General features: G+C 38.1%; 1 protein-coding gene across 1 annotated transcript; it reads right to left on the reverse strand.

The window, feature by feature from the left end:
• Positions 1–19,124: 19,124 nt before the first annotated feature.
• LOC110276789 (uncharacterized) lies at positions 19,125–21,038 on the reverse strand. Its single transcript, XM_021133908.1, has 2 exons — positions 20,370–21,038; positions 19,125–20,288 (listed from the first exon to the last, which is right to left on the reverse strand). The coding sequence occupies exons 1-2, from the start codon at positions 21,036–21,038 to the stop codon at positions 19,125–19,127; spliced, it is 1,833 nt and encodes a 610-aa protein (XP_020989567.1).
• Positions 21,039–21,844: the final 806 nt, after the last annotated feature.

Raw genomic sequence — 21,844 nt, forward strand, 5'->3', positions numbered from 1 at the left:
TATCCTGACTAAGAGTTACAAGATAACCATAGCTTGCTTCAAGCCGACAATCTCCGTGGGATCGACCCTTACTCACGTAAGGTATTACTTACGACCCAGTGCACTTGCTGGTTAGTTGTGCGGGATTGCAAAAGTGTGATTGCAATTTCGTGCACCAGCTCTTCCTGTGGAAGACTGGAATACTGACAACTTTGCTGCACCATGATAATGAGCTGAGGATTCAACTCAAAACTACTAACTCCAATGGTGGGTATACATATACTACTCCCATATGAAGCAGTAGTGGGGTTAGCATATGACCTCAGAGTCCTTCTGGACTGTTCATTTCCACTTAAGTCCATGATGGAAAAAGGAAGATGAAGTGGATTTATTTTATTTATTTTATAAAAAAAATAATTTCTGAAATAATAAAATAAATTAAAATAAAGGCTAAAATAATAAATAAAAAGAAATAAAAAAATAAAAATAAAAAATTTGAAAGTATTTTTTTTGAAAAATTTCGAAAAGTGAGGAGAGAGAAAGTGATTAGGATATTTTTGAAATTGAAATCTAATTTTTTTTAAATTTTAAAAGGATGAGATTTGAAAAATTTTGAAATTGAAATCTGAATTTTTATATAAAAAAATTTGAAAATATGGCTTAAAATTAGTTAGAAAGGATATTTTTTATTTTGAATTTTATGATGAAAGAGAAAAACACACAAAAGACACAAGACTTAAAAATTTTTAGATCTAATGCTCCTTGTTTTCGAAAATTTTGGAAGGAAAACACCAAGGAACACCAAACTTAAAAATTTTAAGATCAAAACACAAGGAAGACTCAAGAACACCTTGAAGATTCACAAGAACACCAAGAACAAAAGAAAGAACACCAAACTTAAAATTTTTAGAAAATCACAATAAAATTTTCGAAAATTAAAGAAAGATTAACAAGAAAACACCAAACTTAAAGTTTGGCACAAGATTTAATCAAAGAAAAATTATTTTTGAAAAAAGTTTTAAAAGGAAGATACCCAATTGCCAAGAACATAAGCCAATGCTCTAGCCAACTGAGCTATAAATGTAACGAGTTTTAATATTGTATATAAAAAATATATTTTTTGAAAACTAATATTTTGAAAAAGCACAAGGAAAATATGAAAAATACACAAAATAGGAAAAATCAAAGATCAAACAAGAAAATTTGACAAGAACAATTTGAAGATCAAGGAAAAATTAAGAACACAAATTCGAAAATTTAAAGGAAAATATGAAATATGTAATTGACACCAAACTTAAAGTATAAAACTAAACTCACATAAAAATTAAAAATTAATAAGGAAAAATAATATTTTTGAAAAAAATTTTTGAAAAGAAAATAAAGGACTCGGATTTAATGACTCTATAGCAATAAAAATAAATTATTCCTAATCTAAGCAACAAAATAAACCTTTAGTTGTTCAAACTCGAACAATCCTCAGCAACGGCGCCAAAAACTTGGTGCACGAAATTGCAATCACACCTTTGCAATCCGTACAACTAACCAACAAGTGCACTGGGTCGTCTAAGTAATACCTTACGTGAGTAAGGGTCGATCCCACGGAGATTGTTGGTATGAAGCAAGCTATGGTTATCTTATTAATCTTAGTCAGGATGCCAATAAGGTTCTTTGAATTTAATTGTAAAAAGTGAAAGTGTTTGGAATAAGTAATTGTTACTCAATAATGGAGAATATGTTGGAGTTTTGGAGATGTTTTGTCTTCTGAATTTCAGCTTTTCTCTTGTCCTCCTCTTTACACACGCAAGGCTCCTTCCATGGCAAGCTGTATGTAGGGCGTCACCGTTGTCAATGGCTACTTCCCATCCTCTCAGTGAAAATGGTTCAAATGCTCTGTCACAGCACGGCTAATCATCTGTTGGTTCTCGATCATGTCGGAATAAGATCTATTGATCCTTTTGCATCTGTCACTATGCCCAACAATCGCGAGTTTGAAGCTCATCACAACCATTCAATCATTGAATCCTACTCGGAATACCACAGACAAGGTTTAGACTTTCTGGATTCTCATGAATGCCACCATAAATTCTAGCTTATACCACGAAGATTCTGATTAAGAAATCTAAGAGATACTCATTCAATCTGATGTAGAATAGAGGTGGTTGTCAGGCACACGTTCATGGATTGAGGAAGGTGATGAGTGTCACGGATCATCACCTTCTTCATAGTGAAGCGCGAATGAACATCTTAGATAGGAACAAGCATGTTTGAATGGAAAACAGAAATAATTGCATTAATTCATCGAGACGCTGCAGAGCTCCTCACCCCCAACAATAGAGAGACTCATGCCGTCAAAGAGTATAAAAATTCAGATCTAAAAATGTCATGAGATGAAAAATAAATTTCTAAAAGTTGTTTAAATACAAAACTAGTAACCTAAGTTCACAGAAAATGAGTAAACTAGGATGGATAGTGCAGAAATCCACTTCTGGAGCCCATTTGGTGTGTGCTGGGGCTGAGACTTAAGCTTCTCACGTGCCTGGGCTGTTTCTGGAGTTGAACGCCAGGTTGTAACCTGTTTCTGGTGTTGAACTCCAACTTGCAACCTATTTCTGGCGCTGAACGCCAAACTGCAACATGGAACTGGTGTTGAACGCCAGTTTACGTCATCTATCTTCACGCAAAGTATGGACTATTATATATTGCTGGAAAGACCTGAATGTCGACTTTCCAACCCAATTGAGAACGCGACAATTGGACTTCTGTAGCTCCAAAAAATCCATTCCGAGTGCAGGGAGGTTAGAATCCAACAGCATCAGCAGTCCTTTTTCAGCCTAAATCAGATTTTTGCTCAGTTCCCTTAATTTCAGCCAGAAAATATCTGAAATTACAGAAAAACACACAAACTCATAGTAAAATCCAGAAATATGAATTTTGCTTAAAAACTAATAAAATTATACTAAAAACTAACTAAAACATACTAAAATCTACATGAAATTACCCCAAAAAGCGTATAAAATATCCGCTCATCAACTAGCATGAACTCATCTACTCCCATCTCCACCCCAGCCTCTTTACATAGCAGAAAAATCAAGTTTGGTAAGCCAACTCGGCATCCTTGGAGTTCTTATTTGCAATTGTGTAGAGCTCACAAGAAATCAGTTGATGAACCTCCACTTTGTTTCGTTGCATAATACAGTGGATCATCACTGCTCTCTAGATAGTTACTTCGGAGCGGTTGCTGGTAGGCAGTATGGAACACCTAATGAAATCCAGCCAGCCTCTAGCAATTGGTTTGAGATCCCCTCTCTTGAGTTGATTTGGAACACATTTTGTGCTAGTTGTCCACTTGGTTCCAGGGATGCATATGTCCTCTAGAATTTGGTCCAAGCGCTTATCATCACATACCATTCTCCTATTAAAGGATTCTGGATCATCTTGTAGTTGAAGTAGCTTGAAGACCTCTCTTAGCTCAGTGATCATGCAAAACACACCAAACTTAGAGGTTTGCTTGTCCTCAAGCAAAATAAAGGAAAAGAGAGGAGAAGGAGGAGAGCCAAATTCGAATTATGGAGGAGAGGGGGTGGCTGAATGTGAATTTAAAAGGGAGGGGTGGGTACGAAAATTTTAAAAAAGATATGATAGAAGATATGATTTGTAAAAAGATTATTATGATATGCAAAAGATGTAATTTTAAAATAAGATAAAAGAGAGTTTTCAAAAAGATAAATCTAACTTTTTAAAAGATATTTAAAAAGATGTATGAATTTTGAAAAAGATTTGAAGAGAAATTAAAAAGATATATGCATTTTGAAAAAGATTTGAAAAGAAGAAAAGATTTTTAGGATTAAGAGTTATTTATTTATTTATTTTTTGAAATTTGAAATTGAAAAGATGAGGATTTGAGATATGTTTATGCAAGAACTCGTGGATGAAAACATAAAAATTGAAAAAAATTGGGTTGGAAAACAAAATTACCTCCCCTCCACATTCCTGGCGTTAAACGCCCAAACGCTGCTTGTTTTGGGCGTTTAACGCCCATTTGCTGCTTGTTTTGGGCGTTTAACACCCAGCCAGGTACCCTGGTTGGCGTTAAACGCCAGAAAGTCTTTATCACTGGGCATTTTTCTAAACACCCAGGATGCTGTAGTTCTGGCATTAAACGCCCAGAATGGCACCCATTCTGGCGTTTAATAACCAGAAGTTGCTTGTTTTGGGCGTTTAACACCCAGCTAGGTACCCTGGCTGGCGTTAAACGCCAGAAAGTGCCTCTTACTGGCGTTTTCATGCCAGTGAGCTTCTTTTCTCTGCACTGAATCCTTCTGTAACTCTGTGAACTCCTGTAAATGAAAATTATTTCTGATGATAACTTATTAAACTCCTATAATTATTATTTAAATAACAAATAAACTACAGTAATGGCTGGGTTGCCTCCCAGCAAGCGCTTCTTTATTGTTTTTACCTGGACTTTACTGAGCTTTAATCTAGTCTCAGTTTTGAGCATTCTTGCTCAAAATTACTTTCAAGATAATGTTTGACTCTCTATCATTAACAATGAACTTTTTGTCAGAATCAATATCCTGATGCTCTACATATCCATATGGTGACACGCCTGTAATCACATATGGTCCTCTCCACCGAGATTTTAGTTTCCCAGGGAATAGCCTGAGCATAGAGTTAAATAGCAGAACCTTTTGTCCTAGCTCAAAGACTCTGGATGACAGGTTCTTATCATGCCATCTCTTTGCTTTTCCTTGTAAATTTTGGCATTTTCAAAAGCATTGAGTCTGAATTCCTCTAGCTCATTCAGCTGGAGCAATCTTTTCTCTCTAGCTAATTTGGCATCAAGGTTTAGGAATCTGGTTTCCCAGTAGGCTTTATGCTCTAGTTCCACGGGCAGGTGACAGTCCTTTCCATATACAAGCTGGTATGGAGAGGTTTCTATTGGAGTCTTGAATGTTGTTCTGTATGCCCATAGAGCATCATCCAAGCTCTTTGTCCAATCCTTTCTACGGACAATTACAGTCCGTTCCAGGATTCTTTTTAGTTCTCTATTAGAGACTTCAGCTTGCCCATTGGTCTGTGGATGATATGGAGTTGCCACCTTGTGGCTAATTCCATATCGGACCATGGCAGTATAAAGCTGTTACTGTCTTAGTATTATTAGTGGGTGTTGCAATTGCCTCCACCCATTTAGATACATAGTCTACTGCCACCAGAATGTAAGTGTTTGAGTATGATGGTGGGAAAGGACCCATAAAGTCAATACCCCATACATCAAAAAACTCAATTTCTAGGATCCCTTGTTGAGGCATGGCGTGACCATGAGGCAGATTACTAGCTCGTTGGCAACTATCACAGTTACATACAAACTCTCGGGAGTCTCTATAGATTGTAGGTCAGTAGAAGCCATATTGGAGGACCTTGGTGGCTGTTCGCTCACCTCTGAAATGTCCTCCATATTGTGATCCATGGCAATGCCATAGGATCTTCTGCGCCTCTTCTCTAGGCACACACCTATGGATTAGTTTATTTGTGCATCTCTTGAAGAGATATGGTTCATCCCACAAGTAGTACTTCGCATCAGAAAGCAGTTTTTTCTTTTGCTGCCTGCTGAATTCCTTGGGAATGAATCTTGCAGCTTTATAGTTTGCAATGTCTGCAAACCATGACACCTTCTGAATGGCAAAGAGTTGCTCATCGAAAAGGTTTCAGAGATCTCAGTGAGGGGTATAGACATCCCTTCTACTGGTTCTATCCGGGACAAGTGATCTGCTACTTGATTCTCTGTCCCTTTTCTGTCTCTTATTTCTATATCAAACTCTTGCAGAAGCAACACCCATCTTATGAGCCTGGGTTTTGAATCCTGCTTCGTAAGTAGATATTTAAGAGTAGCATGGTCAGTGTACACAATTACTTTTGATCCTACCAAATAGGATCTGAACTTGTCAATGGCATAAACCACTGCAAGCAATTCCTTTTTTGTGGTTGTGTAATTTTTTTGCGCATCATTTAGAACACGGCTAGCGTAGTAAATGACGTGCAGAAGCTTGTCATTCCTCTGTCCCAATACTGCACCAATAGCATGGTCACTGGCATCACACATTAGTTCAAATGGTAATGTCCAGTCCGGTGCAGAAATGACAGGCGCTGTGACCAGCTTAGCCTTCAGAGTCTCAAAGGCCTGTAAACACTCTGTGTCAAAGACAAATGGTGTATCAGCAGCTAGCAAGTTACTCAGAGGTTTTGCGATTTTTGAAAAATCCTTTATAACCCTCCTGTAGAATCCTGCATGTCCCATAAAACTTCTGATTACCTTAACATTGGTGGGGTGGTAATTTTTTTATTACCTCCACCTTAGCTTGATCCACCTCTATGCCTTTGTTCAAAATTTTGTGCTCAAGGACAATTCCTTCAATCACCATAAAGTGACATTTCTCCAAGTTTAAAACCAGGTTGGTCTCTTGGCACCTTTTCAGAACAAGTGCTAGATGGTCAAGACAGGAGCTGAATGAATCTCCAAATACTGAGAAGTCATCCATGAAGACTTCCAGAAATTTTTCCACCATATCAGAGAAAATAGAGAGCATGCATCTCTGAAAGGTTGCTGGTGCATTACACAGACCAAATGGCATCCTTCTGTAGGCAAATACTCCAGATGGATATGTCAATGCTATTTTCTCTTGATCCTGGGGATCTACTGCAATCTGGTTGTAGCCCGAGTAGCCATCCAGAAAGCAGTAATAGTCATGACCTGCTAGTCTTTCTAGCATTTGGTCTATGAAGGGTAAAGGAAAATGATGCTTTCTGGTGGCTATATTGAGTTTTCTGTAGTCAATACACATACGCCACCCTGTAACTGTTCTTGTAGGAACCAGTTCATTTTTTTCATTATGAACCACTGTCATGCCTCCCTTTTTGGGTACAACTTGGACAGGGCTCACCCAGGGGCTATCAGAAATGGGATAAATAATTCCAGCCTCTAATAATTTAGTGACCTCTTTCTGCACCACCTCCTTTATGGCTGGATTCAGCCGCCTTTGTGGTTGAGCCACTGGTTTGGTATTATCCTCCAATAGGATCTTTTGCATGCATCTGGATGGGCTAATGCCCTTGAGATCACTAATGGACCACCCAAGAGCTGTCTTGTGTGTCCTTAGCACCTGAATTAGTGCTTTCTCTTCCTATGGCTCTAAGGTAGAGCTTATGATTACAGGAAAAGTTTCACCTTCTCCCAAAAATGCATATTTTAGGGATGGTGGTAGTAGTTTGAGCTCGGGTTTAGGAGGTTTTTCCTCTTCCTGAGGAATTTTCAAAGGTTCTTGTATTTCCTCTGGTTCCTCCAGATCAGGCTGAGCATCTTTAAATATATCCTCTAGCTCTGATTCGAGGCTCTCAGCCATATTGATCTCATGTACCAGGAAATCAATAATATCAACACGCATGCAGTCTTTTGATGTGTCTGGGTGCTTCATTGCTTCAATAGCATTTAGCCTAAACTCATCCTCACTGACTCTCAGGGTTACTTCTCCTTTTTGGACATCAATGAGGGTTTGTCCAGTTGCTAGGAAAGGTCTTCCTAGAATGAGAATTGCACTCTTGTGCTCCTCCATTTCCAGCACTACAAAATCAGTGGGAAATGCGAATGGCCCAACCGTGACAATCATATCTTCAATCACGCCTGATGGATATTTAATGGAGCCATCAGCAAGTTGAAGACATATCCTAGTTGGTTTGAACTCTTCAATCAAGCCAAGCTTTCTGATAGTGGATGCAAGGATTAGATTGATACTTGCTCCAAGATCACATAGAGCTGTCTTGGTACAGGTTCCCTCTAATGTGCATGGTATCATAAAGCTTCCAGGATCCTTAAGCTTCTCTGGTGAGCTCTTTAAAATTATTGCACTGCATTCTTCAGTGAGAAAATTTTTTCAGTTTCTCTCCAATCCTTCTTATGACTTAAGATCTCTTTTATGAACTTAGCATAAGAGGGTATTTGCTCAAGTGCCTCTCCAAACAGAATCTTGATTTCAAGAGTCCTGAGATACTCTGCAAAGCGGGCAAATTGTTTATCCTGTTTCGCTTGGTGGAGTTTCTGAGGATAAGGTATTTTGGCTTTGTATTCTTCAACCTTGGTTGCTGCAGGTTTATTTCCTACAGAGGTAGGTCCCTCGTAGGCGTTTGAACGCCCGAAATGGGGGCTGGATTGGAGTTTAACGCCAGATTTCCTTCCCTTTCTGGCATTTGAACGCCAGAACTGAACATGGTTTGAGCGTTTAACGCCACTTTTTCTCCCTTTTCTGGCATTTGAACACCAGAACTGGGCGTCCACTGAGCGTTTAACGCCAGTTTTTCACCCTTTTCTGGTGTTTGAACACCAGAATCATTCCTCTCTGGGCTCTTACTATCCCAATAAAAATAATTAACCAAAGTATTCAAACCTCGGGTCGTCTTCTCAAGGAATTTCAGGGAAGTATGATTTATTATTGGTTATGAAAAACAATATTTTTGGGTTTTGAAAGGGTCTTGAACAAGAGAGATAGATTGCAGGAATTAATAAATTAATAACTAAAAACTCTTGGCAAGGTATGAAAACTGGAAGTTCTATCCTAGTTATCCTTATCAATGGTGATGAGAATTATATTTTTGCTACCACTAAGTCAACCTCTAACTATGAAGGTAAGTTAAGTGGACAAATCAATTTAACACCTAAAGTCCTAGTCAACTTCTGAGGAAAGACTAGAGTTATAGGAATCTAAATTAATCAGCAAAGATAGTAATTATAAATCACGATGAGTTTGACAACTCAAGAGTTACCAATTAATCAACCAAAGCCAAAAGAGAAAATTCTAAATTATTTATATAATAAATAGAAGAAAGCAATCATGAGTCTGAAATACCTCAAATTATAATAATTAAGAAAATCCTAACATGAAAAGTTCATAAACAAATAAAAGAGAAAATAAATAAAAAGAACATTGAACCTGTGATGAAGATGAGATAATCCTAAGTTTAAGAAAAGCTCTAAGTCCTAAATCCTAATTCTAAGTCCTAAGAGAACCTCCCTCTTTAAAAATTACATCTAAACTATGAAAAGTGTGAAATATGATCTAATCTCTAGTATGAATGATGAATGAATGGATTCCCCCACTTTATAGCCTCTAATCTACGCTTTCTGGGCCAAAACCTGGGTCAGAAACAGCCTAGAAATCGCTCTGGTATGTACAGGTCGCGAGAAAGTGACGCGGAGGCATCGTCCACGCGTTTGCGTGGATTGAAGTTCGCAGATGCGACACGTGCGCGTCATCTACGCGTCTGCGTCGCCTAACTTCGGAGCAGCTATGGCAAATTATATATCCTTGCGAAGGCCCGGATGTTAGCTTTCCAACGCAATTGGAATCGCATCATTTGGACCTCTGTAGCTCACGTTATGACCATTTGAGTGCAAAGAGGTCAGGCTGGACAGCTTAGCAATTTCTTCAACTTTTTGTATTCCTTCCACTTTTGCATGCTTCATTTCCATCCTCTAAACCATTCTTGCCTTGTAATCCCTAAAATCACTTAAAACACATATCAAGGTATCAAATGGTAATAAGAGATGATTAAAATACACAAATTAAAGACTTTAGGAAGCAAGTTTTCAATCATAGAACAAATTCTGGGAGGAATTGTAAAACCATGCAAATAGTATGAATAAGTGGGCAAAGGCTTGATAAAAACCACTCAATTGAGCATAAGATAAACCATAAAATAGTGGTTTATCAATCTCCCCACACTTAAACATTAACATGTCCTCATGCTAAACTCAAGAGAAGCTATAAAGGAGTGAAGAGGAATGATAGAGAGTATGCAATGCAACCTATCTATGTGAATGCAACTACATGCAAAATGTTTCTACCTACTTGGTTAAAAGTAAATAAGTTCTCCAAGACAAATATGAATCAAATTCCACTAATTCAAATCGTACAATAAAAAGCAAGTAAACTTGTAAGAAGATAGCTCATGAAAGCAGGGAACATAGAATCAAGCATTGAACCCTCATTGGTAGTGTATATCACTCTAGTCTCTCAAGTGTATAGGGTAATTCACTCTACTCTTCTCTAATCATGCTTTCTAAACTTTGTTCTTCATCTAACCAATCAACAAATATTTAATGTACCAATGCACACATCATGAGGTCTTTTCAAAGTTGTAATGGGGCCAAGGCAAGGGTGAGGATATATGTATGGCTAAGTGAGCTATAAATTGAATCTTTGAGTAACCTGAGCTATCACCTAACATACATACTATATAACTTCCAAAATCATGCCTAGCTACCCATAATTCCCACTTTTGTATCACAAACTCATGTACCAAATTTTTGATATTTCTGTATTACATGTGCATTGATCTTTCTATTAAAGCTTAACGTTGGGGTATTTTTTGTCCCCTTATTTATTTACTTATTCACTGAATATTTTTGGATTTTTCTCTCTTTTTTTTTTGAAAATAAACATAACATATCAATGCACATGAATTTTTTTATTTTTCTGGTCTTACATAAATAGGTTCCCAAATTCCCAATATTCAAATAAATTAGAAACATGATACATTCTCTTATTAACCCATGTTCCCACAGTTTTCTCACAATTAGTTGATGCACAACCTCTATCTTAAGCTAACCAAAGATTCAATCTGGGATAATTAATTTATTTTTCTATGTAAGGCTAGTGATGTGGTAAATACAGAATAAACGGGGATTAAAAGGCTCAAAGTGACTAACAATGGTGACATAAAGGGGTAGGCTTATTTGGGAGAAGTGAGCTAAAACAAGTAATGGCCTCAATCATATGCAAGCATGTAAATACACTTAAATAATGGACATATAGAATGGAACAAAGTATAGATTACAATCATAGAGAAGGAAACACACAAGAATAAAAATTTATGGTTAAATAATGTAACCGTGTAAATAAGCTCAAAATCTCACAGGTTGTGTGTTCTTTGGCTCAAAAATCATGTTCCAAATACAACTTCAAACAAATTTAACACATAGAAAATTTTAGTTTTTAATTTAAATTAGTTAAATTTTTCAAAAGTAGGGTCTTAAAAAGAAACTTATTATTTTTCAACTAAGTAGTACTTAAATGCAAACAATCAACTACACATGCAATCTATTATGCAATGCAACAATGAACAAACAAAGAAAATAGAATATTGGTGTTGAGAAGAGAATAACTAACCCGTAGAGATCACTATCGACCTCCCCACACTTAAAGATTGCACCGTCCTTGGTGCATGCTAAGATGTACGAGTGGACGGGCTGCTTCAACTGATGCTTATCTCCAAGGATTGTGCAGATGGACTTGTTTATCTCCCCATATAGAAGTTCTTCTTTTTCCCTACCTCTCGGTGGCCATCCTGAAAGAAGAGGAAAAGGAGAAAAAGTAACCCAGAAATAAAGATAAGAAAATAAATAAAATATGGGTTGGTTAATGCCAAATAATAAAGGTCTCAATTACATGGTAGCTACAACATGCAAGTGAGAAAATAATAAAAGCACATGGCATATCAACAGTGCAAAAAGTTGCAACAATGGGAAAAAGAGTGTGGGTAATGCAAGATAGAGTAAGTGCATATAAATGCAAAAGGAATATCAGTATTATAAAAATTAGCATTGACTTATGAATAATAATACCCAATCAGAATAAAACAAGTCATGAAACACCAGAATAATTCAAGAAAAGATGCAATAGTTGAAGAAGAGAATTGTAACACCAATGGAAAAGAAAAAGAAAGTAAGAAAGGAGGAAGAAAGAAATAAGAAGGGAAAGAAAATATTTAGATATGGGGAAGAAAAAGATAAGATATTTGGCTGATTTAGATAAGTTGTGCGCCGCTTGTGACGCGGACGCGTGAGTGACGCGTTCGCGCGGATAGCGCCTCTATGAAATAACGCGGATGCATCATCCACGCGGTCGCGTGGATCGATTTGTGCCATTAGCGCGAGGGCAGCCTCGCGGTCGCGCAACTCTCTGTTTGAAACTCATATTGCCAAATCTTTGGGTGACGCGGTCACGTGGTTGACGCAATCGCGTGGATGGCCATTTTTGAAAAATGACGCGGACGCATGGGGCACGCGTTTGCATGGTAGGGTTGGTGCTTCTAGCACAAGTCCAGCCCAATTCCAGCTCAACTTTCGGCCATACACCCTTTTAACGTCGATTTTACAGGGCCACGCGGTCGTATGGGTGATGCGGACGCGTGGGGAGGTTATTTCGCTAATGACGCGATCGCGTCATCCACGCGGTCGCATGGATTAATTTGTGCCAAAAGCACGCCTCCAGCCACACTTTCGTGTGACTCTCTGTTCAATTTTCTTTTCTTCCCAACACACATATGACGCGGATGCATCGCGTGCGAATTTTTTTTATGCATTATGCAGAATGCAATGAACGTTATGCAAAATTTTAGATTCAATCAAAACTCAAAAACAAACAAAACAGACTAGAATTAAAACTGAAGAGGGACGATCATACCATGGTGGGTTGTCTCCCACCTAGCACTTTTAGTTAAAGTCCTTAAGTTGGACATTTGATGAGCTTCCTGTTATGGTGGCTTGTGCTTGTATTCATCCAAAAATCTCCACCATTGTTTGGAATGCCAACAGCCGCCGGGGTCCCAAACAAGGCATATAAAGCCCTTGAGTAAGTTCAAACAGGCTTCAAGGCTCCCGGGGTGTTGAATGTCAGAATAGATTCCAGGATCCCAAACCTTGTTTCTACACCCGTCTTCAAGTGGATCCTGATAATTCCATTCGGATAGCAAGCAATCTGAATCCTCAGCGGAGCTGTCAAATAACTTCCTAGAATCCTCAGGGGAGCTGTCAAATAACTTCATAGACTCATTCAACTGAGCTCTACACCAACCTTTACGTTTAAACTTTGAGCACACAACCATGTTGATCCTTGCAGGACAACTCTTACCACTAACCATCTTCCTCTTACTCTGGATGCCACAGAGAGCTCTAAGTTGACCATCTGTCTCTAGTAGCCCATATTCAAGTGAGAAAGTAAAGGTCAAGGATAAGAATTTTACCCACTTAAATGTTGTGTTGGACGGTAATGGCCTTGGAAGAGGTGTTTCTAATGATCTTACAAGCTCCACTCCCTTGTGCTTTTCTTTGACAACTTCCACCTCCATGTAAGCTTCTTCAATTTCAACCTCCTCCTCTTGGTAGCTTTCTTCCGATTCAATTTCTTCTTCATTGTTCGCCAAGGGCATGGGAGGTTGTGCTTCTTCTTCTTTAATCTCCATGTCAAGTCCAATGGGAGAGGATTCAAATGTAGATAAGAATTCATTAATGATTGAATCCATCTCTTGATCGTCCCCTTCAAAGTCTTCAACCATGATATGCCTTGGAGGTTGTACACCCTCCTCAACATCAAATTCAAACTCCTTAGAAGGGGGCTCTGTGACTTGAGTTTCCCATGGAGGTTTTGCATCTCCTAAGTCTTCAACCACTTTTTCCTCTTCAATGGCAGGCGTAGCTTCTTCCAATTGTTCCAATACCAAATCGTGCTGCTCACTGTCTACCAGAGTGTCTAACTTCTCCTTCCTGCCACGTTCTTCAATAGATTCTCCACATGAAGCCATGGGAATTCCTTGAATGTCCGAACATCAGGAAGGTAATCGATTCATCGCTTGATCCAGTTGGCAAAGGTAATTCCTTGATTCTTGTTACGCTCGGCTATCATAAGTAGGATCATAGTGCTCTTGGATTGATGGATATGGAGATGGTATAAATTGAGGTGGTGTCGTAAGAGTAATTGGGGTGGAATTGGGGTGGTTCTATATATGGTTCATACGGTTCATAGGGTGGTTGGTATGGTGGATATGGGTTAGGGACATATGGAGGTGAATGGTGGAAAGGGGCTTGTGAGTATGGTGGTCCAAAATCATGTTGAGGAGCGGGTTCATAGGCATATGGTGGTGGTTGTTGATAATCAAAAGAGTGCTCACCATAGCCATTGCCTTGATATGCATCACATAATGGTTGTTGATAGTCCATTGGAGGTGGTTGTTGCCATGAGGGTTGATCAAATCCTTGTGGCTCCTCCCATCTTTGATTGTTCCAACCTTGATGCATGTTCTCATTGTAATCTCCTCTTCCTACAACATAATTGTAACCAGACTCATAGCCAAAGGGGTGAGAGTTCATAGTAGTAAGAGAAAATAGAAACAAAAACTAACAAAAAGAAAATATTTTGAAAAAGATATGATTTTTGAAAAAGATAGGAAAATATTTTGAAAAAGATATGATTTTTGAAAAAAAAAAAAGATAAGATAAGATTTTGAAAAAGATATAATTTTTGAAAAAAGATTTGAATTTTGAAAAATAAGATAAGATAAGATAAAAATTTTAAAATAAAAATTTGAAATTTTTTTTTGAAAAATATTTACAATAACCAATAATAAGGCACACGTTTGCAATTTCCCGACAACGGCGCCATTTTGACGAACGGATTCTCTATCGGTAAAGAAATATAAAAATATGATCGCGTTGTATGTATAGCTTCTAAACCAATAGAAAATCCTTTTGTACAAACGTTTGGTTGTCACAAGTAACAAACCCAATAAAAATAATTAACCAAAGTATTCAAACCTCGGGTCGTCTTCTCAAGGAATTGCAAGGAAGTATGATTTATTATTGGTTATGGAAAATAGTATTTTTGGGTTTTGAAAGGGTTTTGAACAAGAGAGATAGATTGCAGGAATTAATAAATTAATAACTAAAAACTCTTGGCAAGGTATGAAAACTGGAAGTTCTATCCTATTTATCCTTATCAATGGTGATGAGAATTATATTTTTGCTACCACTAAGTCAACCTCTAACTATGAAGGTAAGTTAAGTGGACAAATCAATTTAACACCTAAAGTCCTAGTCAACTCCTGAGGAAAGACTAGAGTTATAGGAATCTAAATTAATCAGCAAAGATAGTAATTATCAATCACGATGAGTTTGACAACTCAAGATTTACCAATTAATCAACCAAAGTCAAAAAAGAAAAATCTAAATTATTTATATAATAAATAGAAGAAAGCAATCATGAGTCTGAAATACCTCAAATTATATTAATTAAGAAAATCCTAACATGAAAAGTTCATAAACAAATAAAAGAGAAAATAAATAAAAAGAACATTGAACCTGTGATGAAGATGAGATAATCCTAAGGTTAAGAAAAACTCCCTCTTTAAAAACTACATCTAAACTATGAAAAGTGTGAAATATGATCTGATCTCCAGTATGAATGATGAATGAATGGATTCTCCCACTTTATAGCCTCTAATATATGCTTTCTGGGCCGAAAACTGGGTTAGAAATAGCCCAGAAATTGCTATGGTATGTACTGGTCGCGGGAAAGTGACGCGGAGGCGTCGTCCATGCGTTTGCGTGGATTGAAGTTCGCAGATGCGATGCGTGCGCGTCATCTACGCGTTCGCGTCGCCTAACTTTGGGGAAGCTATGGCAAATTATACATTGTTGTGAAGCCTCAGTTGTTAACTTTCCAACGCAACTAGAACCGCATCATTTGGACCTCTATAGCTCAAGTTATGACCGTTTGAGTGCAAAGAGGTCAGGCTGGACAGCTTAGCAATTTCTTCAACTTCTTGTATTCCTTCCACTTTTGCATGCTTCCTTTCCATCCTCTAAGCAATTCTTGCCCTGTAATCCCTGAAATCACTTAACACACATATCAAGGCATCGAATGGTTATAAGAGACGATTAAAATACACAAATTAAAGACTCTAGTAAGCAAGTTTTCAATCATAGAACAAATTCTGGGAGGAATTGTAAAACCATGCAAATAGTATAAATAAGTGTACAAAGGCTTGATAAAAACCACTCAATTGAGCATAAGATAAACCATAAAATAGTGGTTTATCAGGATACTACCTTAGCCTCTTCTTTTATGGAAGACTCACTACTTAAGTACAGATGCTAATTTCTGGCAACTGTATCAATGAGCTCTTGAGCCTCTTCAATTGTTTTTCTCATGTGTATAGATCCACCAGCTGAGTGGTCTAGAGATATCTGAGCTTTTACTGTAAGCCCGTAGTAGAAGATGTCTAACTGCACCCATTCTGAAAACATTTTAGAAGGGCATTTCCTTAGCATCTCTCTGTACCTCTCCCAGGCGTTGTAAAGGGATTCATTATCCTCTTGTTTAAAGCCTTGGATGTCCAGCCTTAGCTGTGTCATCCTCTTGGGAGGGAAATATTGATTCAGAAATTTTTCTGACAACTGTTTCCATGTTCTTATGCTAGCTTTAGGTTGGTTATTTATCCACCTCTTAGCTTGGTCTTTTACAGCAAATGAAAACAATAATAATTTGTAGGCATCCTGATCTACTTTCTTATCATGTATTGTGTCAGCAATTTGTAAGAACTGTGCCAGAAACTCAGTTGGTTCTTCCTGTGGAAGACTGGAATACTGGAAATTTTGCTGCACCATGATAATGAGCTGAGGATTCAACTCAAAACTACTGACTCGATGGAGGGTATACAGATACTACTCCCATATGAAGCAGTAGTGGGGTTAGCATATGACCCCAGAGTCCTTCCGGACTGTTCATTTCTATTTAGGTTTATGATGGAGTAAGGGAGATGAGGTGGATTTATTTTGTTTACTTTATTATATTTATTTATTAATTTTTTTCGAAATAATAAAATAAAATAAAATAAAGTAAAAAAACCAAAATAAATAAAAAAAGATTTGAAAATATTTTATGAGGACTTTCGAAAAATAAGGAGAGAAAGTGGTTGGGATGTTTTTGAAAAAGATATGATTCTAAAAAAATTGACCAAGTCAATCCAAGGGATTCGAAAATTATGAGCAGTTAAAGGAAAATATATTTTTTATTTTTGAAATTTATTATGAAAGAGAAAAACACACAAAAGACACAAGACTTAAAATTTTTAGATCCAATGCTTCTTGTTTTCGAAAATTTTGGAGGGAAAACACCAAGGCACATCAAACTTAAAAATTTTAAGATTAAAACACAAAAAAGACTCAAGAACACCTTGAAGACACACAAGAACAACAAGAACAAAAGAAAGAACACCAAACTTAAAATTTTTTAGAAAACCAAAATAAAATTTTTGAAAACAAAAGAAAAATTAACAAGAGAACACCAAACTTGAAGTTTGGCACAAGATTTAATCAAAGAAAAATTATTTTTGAAAAAGTTTTAAAAGGAGGATATCCAATTACCAGGAATACAAGCACAACACTCTAGCCTTCTGAACTATAAATTTAACGTGTTTTAAAAATGTATTTTTAAAGGAAAATAAAAACATGCAATTGACACCAAACTTAAGATATGAAACTAAACTCAAACAAAAGACTCCATGAAAAATTAAAAACTAATAAAGAAAAATAATATTTTTGAAAGATTTTTTTTAAAAGGAAAAATAAAAGACGCAATCCTAGTGACTCTAAACCAAAAAGCCAAATTTTTTCTTAATCTAAGTAACAAGATAAACCGTCAGTTGTTCAAACTCGAACAATCCCCGGCAACGGTGCCAAAAACTTGGTGCACGAAAATTATACTCACACTATGTAATTCCACACAACTAACCAGCAAGTGCATTGGGTCGTCCAAGTAATACCTTACGTGAGTAAGGGTCGATCCCACGGAGATTACCGGCTTGAAGCAAGCTATGGTTATCTTATTATTCTTAGTCAGGATATCAATAGGGTTCTTAGTTTTAATTGTGAAAAGTGAAAAAAGCATGAAAGGAATATTTGTTACGCAGTAATGGAGAATGGGTTAGGGTTTTGGAGATGCTTTGTCCTTTGAATTTCTGCTTTCCTACTGTTTTCTTCTTCACGCACGCAGGTCTCCTTCCATGGCAAGCTGTATGTTGGTGGATCACCATTGTCAATGGCTACCAGTCATCCTCTCAGTGAAAAGGGTCCATGTACATGGCTAATCATCTGTTGGTTCTCACTAATGTTGGAATAGGATCCAGTGATCCTTTTGCGTCTGTCACTACGCCTAACGTTCGTGAGTTTGAAGCTCGTTACAGACATCCCCTCCTAGATCCTACTCAGAATACCATAAACAAGGTTTAGACTTTCTGGATCTTAGGAATGCTGCCCATTGGTTCTAGCTTATACCACGAAGACTCTGGACTCACGGATTGAACGCTCTCTTGTCAGGAGAGGCAGTCAAACTCGTGAGCCAGAAACCCAAGAGATAAACATTCAATCTAAGGTAGAACGGAAGTGGTTGTCAGACACGCGTTCGTAGGTTGAGAATGGTGATGAGTGTCACGGATCATCACATTCATCATGTTGAAGTGTGAATGAATATCTTATAATAGAAACAAGCGAGATTGAATAGAAAACAGAAATACTTGCATTAATTCATCGAGACGCTACAGAGCTCCTCACCCCCAACCATGGGGTTTAGAGACTCATGCCTTCAAATGTACAAGTTTGAATGTAAAAATGTCATGAGGTTCAAAATAAATATCTAAAAGTAGTTTATATACTCAACTAGTAACCTAGGTTTACAAAAGATGAGTAAACTAAAATAGATAGTGCAGAAATCTACTTCTGGGGCCCACTTGGTGTGTTCTGGGGCTGAGCATTGAAGCTTGCACATGCATAGGCCATTCTTGGAGTTAAACACCAGTTTGTAACCTGTTTCTGGCGTTTAACTCTGCTTTGCAACTTGTTTATGGCATTTGACGCCAGAATAGGGTAGAAAACTGGCGTTAAATGCCAGTTTGCATCGTCTAAATTTGGGCAAAGTATGGACTATTATATATTGCTGGAAAGCCTTGGATGTATACTTTCCAACGCAATTAAGATCGCGCCATTTGGATTTCTGTAGCTCCAAAAATTCCACTTCGAGTGCAGGGAGGTCAGAATCCAACAACATCAGCAGTCCTCTATCAGCCTCTTTATCAGATTTTTGCACAGGTCCCTCAATTTCTGCCAGAAAATACTTGAAATCACAAAAAAACAAACAAACTCATAGTAAAGTCTAGAAATGTGAATTTTTCTTAAAAACTAATAAAAATATACTAAAAAGTATCTAAATCATACTAAAAACTATATAAAAACACCCCCAAAAAGCGTATAAAATATCCGATCATCATCGGGTCACTTCCTTCTTGACAACTTCTAAAATGGTGGGGTTTAACCGCCTTTGAGATTGATGGATAGGCCTTGCTCCCTCCTCTAGAAATATATGGTGCTCACAGACTTGAGGGCTTATACCTACTATGTCCGCCAAACTCCACCCAATAGCTTTCTTGTGTCTTCTAAGCACACTAAGCAAGCGCTCCTCTTGTTGGAAAGAAAGTTCCTTTGCAATAATCACTGGGAGCTTTTGATTGTCCTCAAGATAGGTAAACTTGAGGTGAGGTGGAAGGGGCATCAACTCCATTTTCAGCTCATGGCTTGGCACTTGATCATCTGGAACCACTGGACGTAGCAAGGTGTCTTCAGTATACTTAGAGGACTTCCCCACACTTGCACCTTGCTCTGTGTTCTTCTCTTCTATTGCCTCTTGGTGAACTTCAGCCACAGTCTCATCAATAATGTCATACTGGAAGATAGAGTGATCTTCCGGTGGGTGCTTCATAGCTTTATCAAGGTTGAAGCTCACTTCTCTGCCATCTATCTCAAAAGAATAGGTACCCGAGAAGGCATCTAACTTAAACCGTGATGTCTTCAAAAATGGCCTTCCAAGCAAGATGGATGAAGGTCTTCCAGAGTCACTAGGGGGCATCTCTAGAATGTAGAAGTTGATAGAAAACGTAAACCTCTTAATGCTCACCAAGACGTCTTCCGCAATTCCAACCAATGAAATTATGCTCTTATCTGCCAAAACAAAACGTGATGCCGACCTTTTCAAGGGTGGGAGCCTTAAAGCATCATATACAGATAATGGCATAATACTAACACATACACCTAAATCACACATGCAGTCAACAAATTGTACACCCCCTATAGTACAAGTAACCATGCAGGGACCGGGATCACCATATTTCTCCGGTATAGCACCCATTAGAGCAGAAATTGAGCTACCCAAGGGAATAGTTTCTAAATCATGTTTCTTATCTTTATTCGTGCACAAATATTTTAGAAACTTAGCATATTTAGGCACTTGACGAATAGCATCAAAAAGGGGAATAGTTACCTTAACCTTTTTGAAGATCTCCACCATCTTGGGTTCTAGCTCCACTTGCTTCTTAGTCCTCCTAGCAAGGTGTGGAAAAGGAATGGGAATGGCTTCTCTCACAGCATCATCTTCCTTAGATACTCCATTCCTTGGTTGAGCAACTTCTTCTTCAACCGCATCTTGTACCTCATCCTCTTCTTCAACATCTTCTACCTCAACAATGTCTTCAACTTGAATGTCTTCTCTTGAGCTTGGCTCCTCGGGACTCCTCTCTTGCAACGTAGTGCCGGACCTCAAAGTGATGACATTGATTCCACCTTTGGGGTTGGATAAAGGTTGAGAGGGAAGTGCACTAGAATTTGAAGGCTGATTGTTAGAGGTAGAGGGTGATTCCATTCGTGATATAAGAGCTTGTAGAGTGGAGGTAAGACTGGTGAGGCTAGAGGTAAGTGAATTTTGAAGCTCTTTTTGTCCTTGATGGATAGAACGGAGTGTTTCATCTTGGTTGGAGGAGGAAGGAGGGTAGGTAATTTGAGGGACTTGTGGTTGGTTGGGTTGAGGTTCTTGGGCTTGTCTTTGGTGAGGTGCTCGGTATGGAGGATTTTGTTGATACCGGTTCTGTTGATAGTTGTTGTTATTCCACCTTTGATTTCCACCATTGTCTCTGCTTCCTTGGTTGTAGTTATCCCTCCATCCTTTGTTGGAATTGTCTCTACATCCTTGGTTGGGATTTTCTCTCCACCCTTGGTTGGGGGTGTCTTGCCAACCTTGATTGTAGTTACCACCTTGGTTATAATTACCGCTTTGTTGATAGTACCCTTGATTCAGACTAAGCATTTGTAGCCGCCAAGGTGTTGTCTTCTTGGAGTTGTGGACACTCATCAGTGTAGTGAGAATCGCAAGCGCATATTCCACACACTCTTTGAGGGACTAACTGCTGACATTACTGCTGTGGAGGGGGCAGAGGTTGTTGTTGATTCAGCTGGAGCTACTTGAGTATATTGGTCATCTCTCTCAGAGTCTTAGTGAGAGCAGCGGTCTCACTACTAGAAGAAACTTCTGTAACAGCCTTAGGATGATTAGTCATTTGCCTTGTATTTCGGTTAGACTCAGCTAGATCAGTGATCAATTGCCACACTTCTGTCGCCGTCTTATACTTCGTCAGAGAGCCATTACTCGCAGCATCTAATAAGGTCTTGCCTTGAGGCTTCATGCCTTAGCAGAAATAACTAATCAACACCAACTGGTCAATCTTGTGGTGGGGACATGAGTCTAGGAGATTCCTGAAGCGCTTCCAATACTCGTAGAGAGTCTCTAATTTACCTTGAATGACACAGAAAATTTCCTTCCTCAATCTATCTATAACCTCTGCTGAAAAGTACTTGTCCAGGAATTTCCTTCTGAGCATATCCCAATTAGTAACAACAGCTTCCGGTTGAGTGTAGAACCACTCCTTTGCCTTTTTCTCAAGAGAAAATGGGAAGGCATATAGCCAAACGACAATCTCATCTGCACCATGTCGCCTAGTATTTGAGCAAGTTGTCTAAAAATTCCTAAGGTGCTTGATAGGCTCTTAAGCAGGTAAGCCATGAAACTTAGGCAGTAGATTAATCAATGCGGTCTTCATTTCAAAATCCGCAGTCAAATTCGGATGACGCGCTTGATATGGTTGCAGTGTAAAATTCGGA

Source organism: Arachis duranensis, chromosome 10 (assembly GCF_000817695.3).
Source record: "Arachis duranensis cultivar V14167 chromosome 10, aradu.V14167.gnm2.J7QH, whole genome shotgun sequence".
NCBI classification, from domain to species: Eukaryota; Viridiplantae; Streptophyta; class Magnoliopsida; order Fabales; family Fabaceae; genus Arachis; species Arachis duranensis.

What these genes read in the sequence shown, in the direction of transcription:
- LOC110276789 (XM_021133908.1), bottom strand. Translation starts at nt 21,038, where the DNA reads ATGAGTGTCCACAACTCCAAGAAGACAACACCTTGGCGGCTACAAATG. An exon ending in AAGTTGAAGACATTGTTGAG is followed by an intron (nt 20,289 to 20,369) that starts GTAGAAGATGTT and finishes GGAGTATCTAAG; the next exon opens with GAAGATGATGCTGTGAGAGA.